The 19540-nt window shown below is 33.7% G+C and overlaps 1 protein-coding gene across 1 annotated transcript in view; it reads left to right on the forward strand.

Moving 5' to 3' along the window:
* ASPH (aspartate beta-hydroxylase) overlaps positions 1–19540 on the forward strand; it is a 101833-nt gene that overhangs the window by 3219 nt on the left and 79074 nt on the right. Inside the window, exon 3 of the mRNA XM_010582893.1 lies at positions 2091–2159. Within this exon, the coding sequence (XP_010581195.1) occupies positions 2091–2159 (69 nt within the window). The remainder of the gene's footprint in view (positions 1–2090; positions 2160–19540) is intronic.

Genomic DNA, 19540 nt, shown 5'->3' on the forward strand with positions numbered 1-19540 from the left:
TTTTAAGTCTTAAGACACTACTAATAATTGTTATGATATGCACTAAATGGAGGCCATTTTAAATTTCTAGATACCAGATTTGACTACTGTGGTGTTTGCAAATGACCTACATGACAAGAATAGGCAATGTAGCTTAAAAAGTATGTTTTAATGCTGAACTCCATTATGATAAAATGGGGTTCTCATAAGACTATAAAAGTTTATTAACATACTGCATTTATTAAAGAATTGAAAAAGTCTCCAAGGATAGAACTGGATCTCTTTGTCACACACATACTGTAGTTCATTTGAAATGTCAGCTAAATATGTATTGTTTCAAATTAAGGTCTCAAACTTGCAGCAGTGGTTGAAAATGGGCAGCTAATGTTACTACTCCTCTGATGGACTGTGTTGCCCATAGAGTCAGGACAACTGATGAGTCATCCTCTCATGAATGAGCTGTTGAATGACCTCAGTTTTAAGCTTATAACAGTAATAATTGTATCTCAATATGACAATGTTAAGATAGTATTGTTAATGTAATATCTAAGCGTAAAAATTAATGTCTTGAAGGTCAAGATGTATGTCCATAGGTAGAGCTATTGTCCCTGATGTTGTAGGATTCAACATGCACTTTTGCAACTGCTGGTTTTACAAGCTTTACAGCTTTACAAATCTGTTGGTACATGCTTTTTTGATCTGGACTGATTTTAAAAGAAGCTTCTGGTTTGAAATTGGGTCTAGTGATGCAAATAATGGTTTCTATATTTTTACCACACATGCAGCCAAAGCAAAGGATTTCCGTTATAACTTGTCAGAGGTCCTACAAGGTAGGATATTAGAGAAATAAGCTTGCTTTACAGTCCCTTGGCTAAAAATTTCGGTTTACTTTTTTATGTTTTTAATTTTTTAGAGAATTACTATTCTTCTACAATGACATGAAACTCAGTCATTTTTCATCTGTCTCATTCTTCATGGTATTGAAGATGATACAATTCTTATTTCTAGAGAATTACATTTATTCCACCAGTCTGCTGTGTTTAACCATAAACCGATAAAGATCCTTTCTAACTGATTGCTTCCGTGCAATGGTGATGGCCTTATTTTTGTCTGTTCTAGACCCAAGTTTGAAATTTTTCTTCCACAAAATTTTTCTGATTTTCTAAGCACCATATTAAGAACTATATTTAATTTATTTTAATGGCAATCAAGTTCTGCCTCCATTTAGAGAATGACAAGTGTAATGGTAAACTGGCAAACTATAAGGAATCAGAGTTATTCTGCAAACAGTGGGAAAGATTTCAATCCTATTAAAAGTTGTGTCTGAATTTTATCAAAACTAATTAGATAGCTCTGTACTCACTTGGTGATCCCAGGAGACTTCTAATCCTAGATACCACAATTCTATGCTAAAAATTCTTTTTGAATAGAAGCTGAGTTCTCCTTTTGCATATACTTAGGACTGGTAGAGCTGCAGTTTCAAAAATAAAAGTGAGAAGTCTGACATGGTAGTCACCTGTAAAAGGATGGACAACTTTTTTGTCTGCAGTGAATGTTACACAGTTGTTGATAAAAATTATGAATGTTTTTCCTTTGTTCAGGAAGTAGGTTGCTTACCTTCTATTAACTTGGCACTAAAAATTATATACCTATCTTTTTTTTTTCTGAGAATTTAGAATGGCAAGAAGCATATAATCAGAAAACAAATGGTGATTATTTGATTAATTCTTGTTTTATTGTTTGTTTTCCCTCAAACATCTTGAATGTTCCTTGTGAACTTAAATTTTATTCTGAGCAAAACATGTTTATATAAAGCACATGAGTTAAGTACAGATTCATTTTAAATCTGTGAGCACCAGAATAAATGTGTGGAAAAAAGACTAACTTGTGTTCATTCTAAAGTCTAGGAAATGCCAAAAGGAACTTGAAATAATTGTAATATTTTCCAGGAAATTTAAAATGTGGTTAAGAGGAGTGCGGCTAAATCATTAAAAAAAAAAAAATGGTAACAACCTAGCTTTGACAGTCAACCATTGCACATTCAAAGCACTGTGCTGGAAACAAACTGCTGAATCCCTAATTCTCTCTTCTTCGTCTCCTTGTGTTTCTAGGCAAGCTTGGGATATATGATGCTGATGGAGATGGAGATTTTGATGTGGAAGATGCTAAAGTATTGCTAGGCGAGTACCAACACTGGTGGAATAATCTATATAATTCAGTTGTCATATTAATGTTTGTTTGTTTTTTTTAATGTCAGAACAATATTTCTGTTTTTTCCAAATCGGAGAACTTAAATTGATTTAATTGTGGTGGGTTTTTTCTTAACGCAATTTGTAGGATTGTGTGTGCAATTTGTTGTAGCAAGTTGTGTTCTTTTTCTCCTAATACAGCAATGTAAGTGGAAAGCATTTAATTACTTACAGGATGATTTTGAAGTTAGGTGGCTGATGCTGCTGTATCAATTGTTGAAAGATGGTTGTGATTATTAATAAATTTATCAGAGGCAGGGCTTAAGATGCTTCAAGAGTTAAAACATTGTTTATGTTAACATGTTAAGCCAGGTTCATTTTAAAATGTCTTCCAACAGGCCTTTGTGCTTCTTAGATGACTACTTGTTTAGCATATTTTTGTACTGTCTTTCCTCTATTCTGAGTTATCCACAAGTCTGTTCATTTTCTTTGCCCTTCAGAAATCCTACATGACATGGATTTTTCTTCTTTGATGTTGAAACACTGGTTTTTAGGCTTCTGTTCATTGTAGTTTGGGAGAATGTCTTTCTGCTCACTATGTATCTTCAAAGAGAAATTTCAATCGCTAAACATGCTTTGTGATACTGCCCTTCTACCTACATCTTCTAGCAGTTAAAGCACTACTATCTTCAGCTTCACAATCAAGCATTGGAAAGATGCTTCTTGCATACCTGATGTTAGAAAGTTTACTTTTCTGTAATTGACTTGGTCAAATGTAAACCTATTCTGAGCATGCAAACCTAGCAAGTTAAACAAACAAAACAACAAAAACCCCCAGCATAGTAAATAATAGTTTGAGCATAGGGCAAAGTGGAACGTCTCAATCTAGTCAAAGTTATCAATAGTATATTAGGATGTTATGGCTTGCTGTTTGAAACTCATACTCCATAAAAGTCAGTTTATCATCAGTTTATTTTTCCACACTTAGGTTTGGAGAAATAAGCAAGTCTTTTGGGGGAGTTTTTTTAATCCCTTCATGGTTAAAGAAAACCCATGCAACCAATATTACTGAACCAGTTTGCAGTGGTGTGAATGTAAGAGGCACTCCAAAGAATCTCCAGTGCTCTGAATAACTTCAGAGCTACAAACTTGCCGTTAATTATAAATGGTGAATAAGATAACACTTTGTATAGTTATAATCCTAATCTTTCTCTGTCCAGTGTATAGAAAATGGATATCAATCGCCTGTGGGTCATATTAGTCAGAGTCAGATTGCCAAGGTGGTAGCCAGAAACATGCTGCTGCTTTGTTACATGTCTGTTTTATGCAACTTGATAAGGCTGGGAATTCTGCCAGTACATGACAGTGTTTCTATTATAAGCTTGTCTTATCACGCATTTAAATCTTATACTTCAAATGTGACATTAAAAGGTCACAGATCAAAAGTTATTTTTAATATTTTTGAATACTTGCTTGGAAATACCATTTAATCGCATTTAAGTTTATTTTCTGCAGTGCAAAGGAAATTGTAAATTTTGAAAAATTAGACAACATTGATAAAATTTATGAATATAAAAATATAGTTTTTCTAATAACTAGCATATAAAATTATTAACTGAAGTTCCCAGTAAATTATTGTGCTTGTTTGTATTTTGCATTTAATATGAACTAAAAAATGAATACCACTATGCAGACTAAAATTATTTCATTGATGCAGAAACTGGAAGACTAGATTCCCTCTTGAGAAATTTATCTTCCAGAATTAAGCCTTTATAGTAAAGAAAACCGTATAGTAAGCCTATATTCAACTGCATTAAGGTAACTTTCTAAATATTGAATGCATAGCTCCTTTTATATTTTATTTGTGAGGAGCTTGTTAGTATGTATGTTGTATTTGAAGACTTGTTACTTTCTGGGATTTTTCTCTGGGTCAGACTACCATAACAGCAAGTAGTTTCTCTGCTAGTTTAATATTGACTTAAAAAGAAGATACTACTTTTTGATGTTTAATGATAGGAAGTAATATTTTTTTTTTCTTTCCTGCTCTTCAGCTATTACTGAACTACTGTATATTGAAGTTGTGGCAAGTATAGTGGTTTAATGTTGTCCACTTCCATAATCTTTAGGTTTTGCTACAAATTGAAAGATTTAATTTCCATATTAATGATAAAAATATTTTTAAGTTAATTTAATTTTGAGAAATGCTTCTACCAGCATGAGTTTATTTTATATTTCAAAGAATGGTTTAGTAGCTGATATCTTAGTAGTTTTCTGTACTACTCAGGCATGCCTAAATAGAAGAATTAAAATTTATTAATTTATTTCTTGTATGTATAAGGTATGATAGAGGTTTGATGATTAAGTTCTCTTGAGGTATTTATGTAATTTTAAAAACAGTGTGCAAGAAGTGTGTTCTTCCCCTCTTCCCTGTCTCCCCCCTCCCTGAGCAAGAGCGGGGAGGGGGAAACACCTAAAACCCTGCCAGCCAACCAACCCCAAATATTTTTTTGAGTTAGTTTTGTATCCATTTATAAAAAAAATATCCAGGGTGGAAATGCAAACTTGTCAAAGCTAGTCTGCAGTTATCTTGCAGATTCTTTCTTTTTCACAGGTGTTTGTGAGGTTCTGTTTACTGAATTCCTTTTGGTAATGGGAAGAGAGGCTCAATCCCCTCCTTTGAGGGCTGCTGTTACCAATAGTTCTTATCCCACTTTTTGTCCATGTTGCTCTGATTGTTCTTTGAAGGAAGTTATTCTTCTCAGGAGGAGTGTTACACCTCTGTACTTGCTTTAGCTCAGTATAGAGAAACAGTGGCTTTAGTCGTATTACAAAAAAATGCATGTATAGGTAGTACTAATGTCTCTTGTAATAGAATCTTTGGAGCTGAGCTATTTTTTATACTTCAGTCCTTTTTAACAAGCAACAATATCCTGAGAAATTCTTCTTAAATGGCTGCAGTAGTTAGTATAATTTTGGAACTGCAGCTACAGAAAGTCATCAATGTATTGTTCATGTGGATTTAGTTCAGAGTCGTCGGGCTATGCAGAAAATGGAAAAAAAAAACCCAACCGTAGTGTATGAGCAAACAAAGGGTATTTAACAGTAGAATCCAAGCTTCTGTAAACCAGCTTTTTTCCCCTGGTTCACCTATAGTAGAAAAAGATGTTTGCAAGCAGTTGTACAAAGATTGTACATTCAGAAAATCTGTGTGAGATAATGGGAGTTAAAAGAATGCTTTTGTATGGTTAAGCTGTTTAGGATAAGTTTCATACTCTTCTCTATTTTTCTCATGTTCTACTCTAGCACCTTCGAATATTAAAGGCTTGTATATGCTCATTCTCATAAAAGAGATGTTTGCGGGAGAAGAAAGGCTTTGTCCTATTAAATTGTCATGGTTTAACCCCAGCCAGCAACTAAGCACCACGCAGCTGCTCACTCACTCACCCCCCATCCAGTGGGATGGGGGAGAAAATCGGGAAGAGAAGTAAAACTCATGGGTTGAGATAAGAACGGTTTAATAGAACAGAAAAGAAGAAACTAATAATGATAATGATAACACTATTAAAATGACAACAGTAGTAATAAAAGGATTGAAATGTACAAATGATGCGCAGGGCAATTGCTCACCACCCGCTGACCGACACCCAGCCAGTCCCCAAGTGGCGATTCCCTGCCCCCCCCTTCCCAGTTCCTAAACTAGATGGGATGTCCCATGGTATGGAATACACTGTTGGCCAGTTTGGGTCAGGTGCCCTGTCTGGGCATGAGAAGCTGAAAAATCCTTGACTACAGTCTAAACACTACTGAGCAACAACTGAAAACATCAGTGTTATCAACATTCTTATACTGAACTCAAAACACAGCACTGTACCAGCTACTAGGAAGACAGTTAACTCTATCCCAGCTGAAACCAGGACATAAATAAATGTAGGCAAGCCCCTCTGCCCCATTAGTTGTGGTAATGCTGTTGAGTAGATAAAGATTTTGACTCCTTCGATCACTGTTTGATTTAAATTGTGATGTTTAGACTTCTCTTGAAATAAAGTAGTTATTTCCTGTGTGTCACTGATTTAGCATGGTATGGCTAGCTGATTGGGCAGTTCCATTTTTCAGGCCCTTCTTGCTATGCTTATCAGCACATGAGTTTTACTTTGAAAAGCAGTTCTTCTTGATCATGGGGATGAATGAAGATCAAAAATAGTAGTAATTAGTTTTTGTTGGGTTTTTTTTAACTCTTTCTAAGAAAGGAAAAAGATAAATATGTGAAATAATGTGTTACTTCTGTAACTCAGGCTGAAGTGTCTTTTTTTTTTTTTTTTTTTTTTTCCCCCCTCAACCTTAGATTCAAAGGCCATTATATTAATCCTGGATAGTTTTTGTAAAGAACTATAGAGAAAGGTTTTGGGGTTTTGTTGTTTGGTGGTTTTTATGGTAAAAACTATAAGACATATTCTTCCAGTTTCTGTGGTTCCCTTCGGTGTCCTAATCTTTGCAAAGAAAATATGCTGCTGTATTCCATCCTATATTTTGTAACGATAATTGCCCAAGAGTCTTACTCTTGACTTAGTGCAAGAACAGGGGCATCTATATGGTACTTCACGTACTTACAGAAGTGGTATCTAAAGCCTGGAGTCTTTTGTGAGTGGTGGGGGTGGGTTTGGGGTTTTTTTGGGGGGGGAGTGTTTGTTTCTTTTTTAATGCCAGATTCTGACAGAATAGAATGATAGAAATATATATAATTCTGTGTTTATAACTTAGATTTATTTTTTTAAATTTTTTTCTTTTAGATTCAGGTTTCCATTCTTAAACTGAGACTACATTTCATTTTTCAGTAAATATACTTACTTTGGTTTATGTCTTTACATCTTGCTTGGTCCAAATTTTGAAAACAAATTAGAATGATGAATAACTACCATGCATAAAGTTAAGTCTATAAAATTTAATTTTTATAGAACTAAGCCATGGAAGAAGTTGGAGAGGGATATTTATAATACCTTGATTGCCTCCTGGATTCAATCTGTCATTTTTAAACCTTTGGGCTATCCAGTGAAAAATTAAAGAGAATGGCTGGTCACTCAAGTAGAGGTTCTGGACATCCAGGTACAAGGATGTGGAACATCATGGACTTGGAAGTTTCCTCAGAATTATCATTGATACTTTCACTATGTGCTGTAAGAAAAACATGTTGAAATGTGTTTAATGTCTCTGCCATGAACTCCTCTATCTTGAATGTTTCATTAATCTGCACCTAATATTGCTTTGTAGTCTGCATGTGCAACATACTCACTTAATTTTATGTCTCAACAATCTGTCTTCACCCTTAGCCCACTTTTCTGCTTCTCCTTCCAACACAAATGAAGGCTTGTTCTGGTTAGAAGTGGGGGAAATTCCTCCCTCTCACTTTAAAGCTTACCAGTAATTGACATTTGTCATTGCTTGGTCATTCTGTTGTACTTTTCCCAGAATGGAAAAGTTTAAATGTTTAGTAATAACTGTAAAACAGTGGATTTTAATACAAAAAACCCACAAAAAAACAACCCCCCAAAAAAACAAAACAGAAGGGAAAAAAAAAGCATTAATCATGGCTTATTTGTATTTTACAAACACCAGTTAGATCACTGGGTCTCATAGCTCAAGCTAGCAACTCCTGGCATCAGAGTTTAGAAGTGACAAGCTCTTTCTTTGCTGCTCTGGCCATCTCTACTTTAGCTGTCTTTAGCCTGCTTTATATTTTCTATGTAACAATACATATGCCCTTTATATTGGCTACTTATTCATTTTTATCTAGTGTTCTGTATATCCTCAGGTTTGGAATTAACTCCTGAGGATCAAATATATCATGTAGAATACATATAATAGAAAAAAATGATTGAGAAACATGTTATAACACTGAAACAAGCAAACAAACTGCAAAACAACCCCCCTCCAGCAATTAGAGTCCTCACTTCTAAGCAAAATCAAAATTCTGCATGGTAGAATAAATGTTATCTTTAACAGTATGTTTGTGACAAGTTTGTTTAAATACTGTTTGCTTTTAAATGTTCTTCGCTATCAGTTGCAAGCTCTCAAATTTGAACATCATGGCTTAAAAAAAAAAAGACGAATTGGATGCTTTTAAGTAGTGGAGGATTACTGTTAAAAAACTGTCTAAAGGTAAATGCTGTGGCAAGAAAACTGAATATAAATGGATTTGGTTTTAGGACTAGGAAGAAGGGAAAGCAAAGTTGCTGCCTTTTTTTAAGATTTTGGCATAATATTGTGCATGTTTATTGTCCAAATTATAGTCTGTACTTTGAAAGATTCAACTTTCTTAACATCTTTCTATTTATTTCCTAATTAGCATTCCTGTAAAGACTGCTGTCTGTGACATGCGATGTCTTTCACAGATCCTCCTTTTACGGTTTCCTCTTTCCACCTAACTGCTGTCTCTTTTTTTCCCCTTCCCTCTCTCTCTCTCTCTTTCCTCTATTCTTGTGTAGGCCTGACCAAAGATGGCAGTAATGAAAATATTGATTCCCTTGAGGAAGTCCTTAATATTTTAGCAGAGGAAAGCTCTGATTGGTTTTATGGCTTTCTCTCATTTCTCTATGATGTATTGACTCCTTTTGAAATACTAGAAGAAGAAGAGAGCGAAGCTGCAGATGATGTTGATGGTACGTCACAGAATGAAGGGGTTCAGGGAAAAAAGACTTGTGTTATTTTGGATTTACAGAACCAGTGACTGAGACTAATTTGATTGGCTTTCGAAAATGTCCATGAAACCATCAGTCTTAATATAAGAGGAGTGTATGGCGTTGAGGGGAAACTCCCAAATGGACGCTATAAAGATTGAACTAAAGTCAGCCATGCAATGTAGTTTCACTAGTTGAAAGCCTTTCAATGACTTTTCCATTTTTGTGACAGGATGACAAATACTACACAGTTATGTAAATATGTAGAATAAAACATGTATGTGCGGTTGTGCAGTTGGTTTCTGTATGTGCTTCAATTTGTGCATTTTGTGCACAAAACTTAGAAAGCTAAGTGTAATAATCTGTACTGTTAACACTATAACATTTGTCTTTCTAGCAAACATTAACTGAAGTGTTTTGTAACAGCTTTGATTGTAAAGTACTCTAGCATGACTGCATTATACAAATACATATTTATATGTTAATCCTTAATATAGACATGACAATGATAATTCTCTTGTGAAATATAATTTTAATAAATAATTTATTTTGTGATTCACTGATTTCTCAGATAGATTCTTTTTACCTATTCAAGTAAAACCACTTCATATAAAAGTGCTTGAAAATTTTACAGAAACATTTATTTCTAAGTTAGCTAACATCTGTTATATTCAGAAGATACGATGTCTTTATATGGTTTATTCCCACTGATTTGTTCATTATCCAACTAAGTTTTCAGTCATTTTTTTAATATAGCAATCACACCACAAGGGCTGTTCTAAATTTGTTTGAGTTTTTTTAACATGGGCCTTTCATGGAAGTGGGAAGCTGTGATTATGTATTTCTAATGTAATACTGAAAATATTAAAGACTAATTGGAAATTAGCATTCAATGTCTTCTATTCCTTGCTAAATTCAAGAATGTAATGCAGTTCTGCAAATTTTAATCCTTTTCCTGTGAAACTGTTTTATGACCGTTGTTCCAAAAATATTTTTCATATACATGAATTCTCTCTGCTATCATAAAGTTATTGGTATAGAAAGGGGAGTTTATAACTGTTCTGCAGTTTGTATCAGGTACTAAAAACTGAAACTGAGCTGTCATTTTAATACCTGAATAGTGTACTCAGATTATTATTAAAATAGTGTGAAATTGTTTATTGTGGTGCCTGCTATGCTTAAGTTTGTATTGGTTTCCCATATAAAGTTCATACTCAAGTTTTAACACTAGTAGATGCAGGCTAAAATTTCAACCTGTTTTTAAATTAAATGAATTTTCACTTGCTTCAGCATGGCAATTTTAAAGCAATTTAACATGACTGTTTCAAAAAAACTTTCATTAAATCATCCAAGTCGGGGTTCTATTAAATCTTTAAAAAGTAATAGAAAAGAAAAAGTGTTAGTGTTAAGCAAGTGAAGTGTTGTAAAAAAAAAAAAAAAAAAAAAAAAAAGTTGTGACTTGTTAATACTGCGGCTTAAGATTTACAAATGAAATAGAGCCACAAGAACATTAGTCAAATTTTCTTCCAAATATTTGAGGATTAGGGTATAAGAAAGTTAGTAACATGTAAATCTAATGTTTTTTAGGATGAGCTATATGAAGCATAATGCAAAAATAAAAACCCAAACCAAAAAACCCAAACAACAACCCTGTACATTATGAAAATAAATGGTAGTAGACCTGTGGAATATTACTGAGATTTTTCATAGCAAGTAGAAGAAACTTGCAAAGTATCTGAGATGTAGGAAATAAGCAAGCTTGGTTTGTTTTGTTTGCGTTTTCTTTCTCTTTTAATTTTAGAAGCAGGTTTCAATTAGAAATAAGAGTTTCATCACTCTTGTGGGATAATAATATCTCTCAGTCTGAATTAGAAAAATTGTCATGGAACGTTGAATTCTGTTGTAGATGCATCAGTAATGGAACTAGACAGCCAAAAAGAGGAGGAAAACATCTACAATGAGAATTCTGTATCATGAAGTTTATACCAAATAGTTAAAATACACAGTGATAATCTGATGAAGTTTCAAGTGAAATAGAGATAAATAGATTTCTTGAACCACTAGAAAGCTGCAGGCACTGAAATAGGCAATGGTTACATCCGTAAACAGTAAACCAGTTTAAGTTGGGCTAGGGAGATGAAATGCAGGCCAAGAAAGTTCTGATTTGATATCATGGATGTTCCTTGTTGATTTTATGAAGTGTGTGGAAGTCTGCTCAAAAACAATTACAGTGGAAATAAAGAATATGTAAGAGGAGGAAAAAGGGCAGGGGGAAGACCTAAGGGAAATATTAACAGTAAATAACTTTCCTAGAGTGCTTAGTTTCTGGAATGTAGTTATTTTCAGAAGTGTTTACTCTTGCCTGGTGGTGTTCCTGTTTGAGTTAACAATTAAACACTCACCAGTGGTGAGCAGAGCTGTCAAAGCTCTCCTAAAGTTTGGGATAGAAGTGTTTGATTTTAATGTATTGCATTAATTGTTGAGATTGCAAACAGGACTTGGCTAGTAAGGGTGGTAATAAGATTTAGATGAGTCTTCAGGTATATCAGCGTGGCAGGGTTTTTTTCTCTTTTTTTTCATTTTTTTCTTTTTTCTTTTTTTTTAAAAAGGTATTTTAACAGCATAAAGGTTAAGCTGGGTATGGTAAGCAAATAAGCAAGGAAGACTGAACTGTATCTCAACTCTTGCTTTTAAGTCCACACAAAGTGTTTGAAATTAGTTGAGGAAATTGAAACCTAAATTTTTAGTTTGATTTGTGGTGACTATCAGTTATATAAAATACAGTCAGTATATTAATGTTTTAAAAGAAGTCCAGAAATGTTTTAAAGTGGTTTTAAACTGTAGGAAGAAAGCTGTAGCAGCTTTGCCTTTTGATATTATTTTAGAAGGCAAAGCTGCTGCTTTCTACCTACAGTTTTTGGTTTGAGAATTTAAAATAGGAGCAAATTAGTAGCAAACAATGTTTTTAATGACAAAAATATGTTAAGTGATAGAAACTTGCTAGGTTTTGTAGCTAGTAAAGAGTGAAAATTTAGTGATTTTATGTTAAATGGGACATAGAGCTTTCATAAGCTACCTTCATACTCCTTACAGGTCATTTTAAAGTTGTAGTCTTCCAGTTTGGCCCCATTTTTAGAAATACGTGGGATGTTTTGCGTTGCCATTTCCTCGTGTTGCTAAATGTTTGGTATTTTAACTGCCAGTTTTCAGCAGAAGTTTACAACCTCCAAACAAAATACTGCATTAACCTTTCTTTGTAGCATAAGCTCTTGCTTGCTTTATTGTGATATTAAAGTAAAGAAATTGTAGGGGGAAAAAAAGCTTAATACCCATATATCTGAAATGGCTGAGAACTTATGGAAGGTTTGAACCCCAGATTTCTGTGACCACCTTCAACAATATTTAATTTGAAAGAAAGACAAAGTTTTTTATGGGGGGGGGGGGGAGATCGCGATGCTCATAATACATGGAATAACTTAGAACTGAAGAGAATAAACAGAAAATTGTGTATCTGTTGAAAATCTTATTGCAACAACTTTTTGCCAGTACTTTTTTTTTCCGCCCTCAAAAAATGAGCTTTTTTGAGAGCATGTTCAATCTTTCACTCTTGAAATCTGTTTCAAAGTCAGTGAATAAGGTTTACCACCAGCAGGTTTCATTTTATGGTAACTTTGTGTTATTAGTCAGTCTCAATTGACTGGCCTTAGAAGAAATTGAATTTTTATGACAATTATTCATATAGGTTAGAGTCGGATGGGGAGGGGTAGAAGAAGATTGCATTGAAGAATTAGAAGGATTTTAATTTCATTTCATGGTAGCGGGTGGGGGGAAACACCTATATTGTAAACACGATTGATAGTATTTGAGAGCTGGGGAAAGCTGTTGCATACAGTTCAGTCATTTTGGATAGATGCATACTATTTTCCCTGTTCAGTTGCCATCAGTTAAACGCCTATCATAATGATGCCACAGCAGCATGAAATACATTAAATACTGTCTGTCTTATGATCAGTTAGGATAGATTCCTCAAGAGTCAAGGCAAGACTTGCTTGTTGGTTTCTTATATCTTCTTATGCAGGATGCAACAAATGCTTTCTGCCCTCTGTCTCTGATTTGGATTTTTCTTCTAAAATTAGGCAGTTAAATAAGCAAGAGATATTAAAGCAACTTACTGAGAATCTATTGAGAGTATTTTAATATTTTTTTTTTTTTACGCTAGTTGTATGAATTAAAAAAGCTTTCTTGCATTTGGGAAGGTTACAGGCTTTGGTATGCCCAGTGCTCTGCATACAGGTAATGAGTTCAGTTTAAGGTAAGTGTGTGCTAGCTTTCTCTCAGTAGGCTATTTGGTTTAGCAGAAGACCTTCTATATCCAGTGTAGCATATTATAAATGCAGAATAATAGTAATAATTATGTGCAGGTGCATAGACAAACAATCATAGCTTTTTCTGACTTGCAGTCCTTCTGGAGAAGGAAAAAAAAAAGAGAGAAAAAAGGTTAGTAACAGTTTGGGCTTAAGGATTTGTATCTCCTTTTTTAGTTCTGCTATTTTGACATATTTTGCTAATTTTCTGTGTGGTGAGGGAGGTTTTCGATGGGACCTCATGAATTAAGGCAAGAGTCTGAACACAAGCCCTAATGTTTAAAGCTTGACACTTCTAGTTCTGTTATCCAGGCTTTGCACAGATCACAGGAGGGTAGCAAGTTCTGTCAGTCAGCTGCTTAGTGCTAACCTTGACCATATGCTTTCTATGGTAAATATGAAGTAGCCTCTTCCTTTTTTACGTGGAAGTGGATAAGCCACCTAAATTAGCTTACATTTGTTGCATTATACTGCAGGTTAAAAGGGTTTTATGCAGGTACGTGTTGTGGTGAAATTGATTTATAGGAATTTTTTCATGTGGCAAAGCTTTTATTTTATTATTTTTTTTTTTAGCAAGAGTATTAAAGTTTTCAGTATTATTAAATGAATAATGTAAAATTTGCATCTGCAAGAATAAACATCGGGTTTCTCAGTATATTGTTAAATATGAGTATGTTATCTGTCAACATCTGTGAAACTACTCAAAAAGACTGAGTGCTTTGTGTTATCTATTATTTTTGTTTTGCAATGCTTATCTTTCTGAATAAAAATAGTATTCATATCTTTTTCTTTTGATACTGAAATTCTAAAGCTGTGCTCTCACTTGGAGGTTCTTTTTGTGGAGGTTGTTCTTGAAGATTTTTACGAGGAAAAATAGAGGAAATGACTGGATTTTGTTGCAGAATTAGAATGCTTTGTAATATTTAAGTTTCAAAGAATCAGTTAAGATACTACGTTATCTACCATTAAGCATGATGTAAAATAACCACTTTAATGGGAATATTTAATTTTCAGTATGACTGTTTAAGGCAGTTCTTTGGAAGATGTAGGAAACCTATCCAGCTATGATAACTTTGAAGTCTACTTTTTAATTCACTGACTCCAGTAGCAGCCATGTCTGACATTCCATTATAACCACCTATGTGGTTATAAATTCTGTATTTCTTTTTGTATTGCCAGAACTGGACATTTATAATGTAGGACTGAGTGGAAAAAAGAAGGAACTTAAAAACTAGCTCAAAATAGTGTGAAGGCACTTGAACTGGAACTTAGAATAGAGGTCCACAATTTCGGTTACATGATTCATAAAATTCTGGACATTGGTTTGTGTGCCCCAAGGCTGTAAGAGCCTAAGTCTTTGCCGAGGAGTTTACTTAGATGCCAGATTTTATCACATGCCCCAGGACATTGCTATGTTGGAAAAGGGAAATGTTTTGCACCCATCCATGTCTTGCTTCAAGCTATTTGGGATTCACAAATGAGACTTCCCTGTGCTGTAGCCATTGTAGGGACCCAGTCCAGGTGGAAATCAAGATGCAGCAGGACTTGTGTCTTGTAACATAATATTAAGATTTTGAAACTTATTATGCTACATACTTTTCCTGTAAATGGGTCTATTCATAATATGTTAAACTATACATGATTTATGGAATTAAGTCATGCAATCATCTCAGCATGATTTGCTGAGAATCTTAACACTATTCATTATATAAAAGCAGATTGAAACAAATTACTGCTTGCCTGAATATTTAACAAGTAAAATATCAATAATCAGTGAACAAGGTATTTTGTAACCTTCCAGTGTAGTGCATATACTTTTATTTAAAAATAAATTCAAGTATCTGTATGATAATTTTTGTGTATACAGGACTTTGTAAAATTTTCTGTTTTCCCTGTCAAGACATGCTTTTAAAAGTGTATCTTAAAATATCCAGTAACATCTAATTTTGACTATGAAAAGAGGGGAGGAGCTAGAAATTTAAATATGGCTTTGTGCAACTTGCTGAGTACCTTTTATTATTTATATTTTCATTGATGCTGTGGTATAACAAAGTTGGAGTCTGTTCTTCCATTTATATGAGAAAGTTATTTACTTATTCTTCCACACACTGCTTAGAAGTAACAAGTCTGAATAATTAATTTATTCAAGTTAGAACTCCGGACTTCAGCAATGATGGTAATCTGTGAGGGAAGAGCTTAAAAAGGCTGTCATATCCCAGGTATGAGTTTGTAAGGAAAATGATCTAAAAATTGTATTTTTACCTGGCTAACCCATTTTTAAGAAATTCTGGCGATGTCAATGCTTGATACTTTGAAAACATGTAAGATAGAAATTAGATGCAAGTTGATTACAATGACTTTAGTGGCTACATTCTTTAAATTTATGAACTTTTTTTAGTGTAGAATATGGGGGAGGGGTGTTTGGTTTTTAAGAATAAAGGTTGAGGTATATTGATGCAGTTCGCGTAGTTATTGTTTTCTGGAAACCTAAGCTTGAGGTTCAGATATCCAATGTAGGTGCTTTATATGTCTGAATGAGAAGCCTAATGTTGACAAGTGGGAATATCTCTTCTACTTTAATAAGATTATGTATGAGTTTTAAAAATATATTTACCATAATTTACCTTAACTTGCTAGTTGTTTTTTGAGTACCAATGCACATGATTTTTGTGGTTAAGGTAGTTGTGTTTATGGGATTTAGGTCCTAATCCACAGCAGCATGATGGTGATATTCCAATCTCTTTTTATGGTATTAGAAAGATGAGGCTAATTATTATGAGACTAATTATTATTTGTATTTTGGGGAAGGCTTTTGCCTTCATGCCTTTTGTGGAACTAGGTATAAAGCAGAGTCAAGATGCTGAATGACTTTAGTTTCTGTTAGCTACAATGGGGAAAGAGGGTAGCACCTGACTTTGGAGAGTAAGGTTTATTTTTTTAGTAAAAGTCTTAACACTCTTAAGTAAAGCAGTAGGTATTTTAACTGAAATGAAATGGTAACCACTTTTTGAAATATGAGCGATACCTTTGCCAAAACATGTATTTTCCATTGGATAAAGAAACATAGATTGTAATTCATTGTAAGAAAATACTCAATTTATATAGTCCACAGTACTTATGTGCTTGAAGATCTTTTGAGTTAATATGTTTATTAAATATTTATAAGATTGTATAGAAACATAAGTCAGTGGGTTTGAGAACTAGTACCATACCTAGCAGAGAAATCAGCTGGGATATTGGTCATAATTACGTGGCATCACGCTGTCTGGAGAGAACTGAGCTAGCTCTAAGAAGTTAAGAAGCATCTCAAGTAGTGTGCATCTGGTAATGTGCTACTTTTGTTGGATTAATTCATCTTCCATCTCAGTACTTGTAGTGGTCTTTGCTACTGAAGATGCTTTATTCTTAATGAGTTAGCATTTGGTACCTCTCCATAGCATTGTAGTGTGCTATGTAAAGATAATTTTTTACATAGCATGACAGATTGGAAAACTTTGTCATGTTTATTGAACATCATAGATATGTTCATAACCTATTTCCATTTTGCAACAAATCAGGTGAGGAACCAGGAGGGGTAGCCAAGAAAAAAACTAAAGTCAAAGGTATTTTTAATGTTCTTTTTCTTGTGGAACTTTATGCAGATAATGATGTATGAAATGCATGCGCATTGCAAATACAGATTGCGGGTTATAATAATGTTTACTAATACTAGCTATGTTGGCTAAGTGTTGTCTAATGGTACAGCAAAATATTATCCTCCCCTTTTTTCAGTTTTATTTTTAACTACCGATTGCAATTTAATGGCAATGTGAGTGCTTTCCTAACTAGAGATTATATTTTGTTTGTGCAAATTTTTTTACAACAGGTGTCCTGTTCGGATTATAAGTAGTTTATGATAACTTCATATTTTGCATGTTTAAAAATAAGTTCTGATGGGTATGTGGATTTTGTTCTGTGTGAAATCCTCCTTTAGTTATCTTTCATGAATTCATGATACTATTACTATATTGTAATAGGACTTGAGCACCTTAATTTCTGCTTAAGTCTATACTTAAATAATTTAATCTATTTCTTTCTTATGGGAGGAGAAATTTAGGTAAAGTTCAATAACTTCCCCTTTCATAGTATTCGCAGGATTGATTGCAGTGATAATACTTCTAAATTTTCCAAAAACTTGAAGTAGGATAGCTTACAACTGATTTATGCCATATATTTCTCTATAATTACATTGCTGTATGAACAGGACATAATGGTCTAAAGGTGTTCAGTGCAGCAGAGAGACTAAAAAAGCTAATTAGCCTCAGCAAAACACCAAAGTACCAGATGTACTTCAGGTGCTTAATTTTTTAGATGTGCCCAGTTACCTCCACACAGCATGGTGCTATGTAAAGAATACAGTCTCTGTTGCATTAAAACCACTTAGGCTTTAATGTGTTTTCTTCTAGCAGTATGTTAAAAATGCACACTCTTTGTAATACACAGTCTCATTAGGAAAAAAAGTAGATTTGCTGAGGGAAGCTGTCATGCTCATATGAATGTGACTTTTTTTAGCATCTTGCATGCAAGTTGAAATTTTTAGCATTTGTTCCACATTGTGCTTGGTATGACTTGGTTGCAAATTGTGTGTTTCCAAGAATGTAATAAATGTCATTTGACAATTCATTCCTGAGTTTTGAATTATTTTTCAATGTTTGATATGAGAACGAAGCAATGGTGTGATATATTTCAAATGCTTTATGCCAAAAAAACACTTGGAAGGAAAGGTGATGTTATTCCTTCTAGACTGAGCTGTGTGATTGAATTGTTCACTCCACAGAAATGTTACACAGTGGTTAGAGGCAGATGTTACAGGAGAAATGTTGTCACTTGCCAGCTTTTTACCTCAACGGACTGCAGTTACTTTCAAAAGTCTGAATAAAAATAGAGCTGCTGTACTTTATTTATAAAATCTTTATTGCTTTTTAATAATGTGGGAGTATTAATTCTAAAATTAAATACAAATATTGCATACAGAGATTTAGTGGAAAAATTTCTAAATTTTATTGAGTTAAAAAATCTTTATTCTGGAGAATGCTGCTGGTACTGACAAATTTTTTTGAAACTGTTGGCAAAGTAGAAGTAAATATTGAACATCTGAATTTCAAGGATACTGTTCTTGTGATACATTATCTAGATACTGTGTCACAGCGAAACGTGGATTGAAATAAAGATAATAAGAACAAGAGATACAACTCCAAAACTAAAACAAACCAAAAAGTATTATTAATAATGCTAGATATGGAAAAGCAAAGATGTAAGAATTAATTTGCAGTTGTTGCTTTGATTTCACTGAATATGGTCAAACCAAGTTAACTTTTTTGAGCTGATTTAATTCACCAGGACATTGCTGTTTCTTCTTAATTATTGTGTACTTATTTCTTATTTTCATAAAATATATGCTTCAGATACATTTTTAAGTCTTGACTTAATCTGAAGTAACAGCATCAGTAAAATGTAGTGCATGTTTCTGTTGTTATAACACTTTAATTTGTAGTTTTAGAAAGTTGAGAAAATTGGGAAGAAAATTCTTTTGGTGATGCTCTTGACATTTCTAGATCCTACAGTTGTCATACTGTTCTCAAAGATTCAAAATTTACTGTGATTTTCATGCTCAGACATAACTGGTTTAAGCGTTCTTCAGAAGTTAGTTAACAGTAAGATAACAGAGGCATGGTTTTCACTAGATCAATGCTTTACTTGGATGCAGTTGCAGTAAGCTAAGTTTACTGGCTGCCTGCATGGTGTGAGATATTGCTAAAAGACAAAACTAATTTGTATAAATTGCTTAAAACTTAAATAATTGTACAAGTTTAAATTGGCATCTAACATTAAGTAAGAATTCAATCAAAGCTTTTAGATAGTTGTTCATAAGATGTTTTCTGATCTAAGAATGGTTCTCTTATTGAACATTTCCTCTTTTTTAAATGAAAAACTAAAAAGTAAAAGAAGCTATTAAAGAACCACTCAAGAAACTAAGGGAGAAGCAGGAATCCAAGAAGGAGGAAGTCAAAGATGAGGAAGAAAAAAAGAAAGCCAAGAAAGGAAAAGATGCTACTGATCGAAAGGACAAGAAAGCTGTTGATATGAATAAATTAAAGAAAGATTCTGACAAGGCTAAAAGAGACAAAGGAAAGGAAAAAGGCCTAGACAGAAATGTAAAATCCAAGGAGACTACAAAAAAATCAGCCAGTGAAAAGGATGGTACTGTTCAGGTGGGAAGAGAAAAAGAGACAAAAAAGATAGTTAAAAGCCCATCCAAGGAAGACAAGAAAGAAAAGAAATAAACAGAGTTCTGGTT

This window comes from Haliaeetus leucocephalus, unplaced genomic scaffold (genome assembly GCF_000737465.1).
Source record: "Haliaeetus leucocephalus isolate CR32 unplaced genomic scaffold, Haliaeetus_leucocephalus-4.0 Scaffold858, whole genome shotgun sequence".
NCBI lineage: Eukaryota > Metazoa > Chordata > Aves > Accipitriformes > Accipitridae > Haliaeetus > Haliaeetus leucocephalus.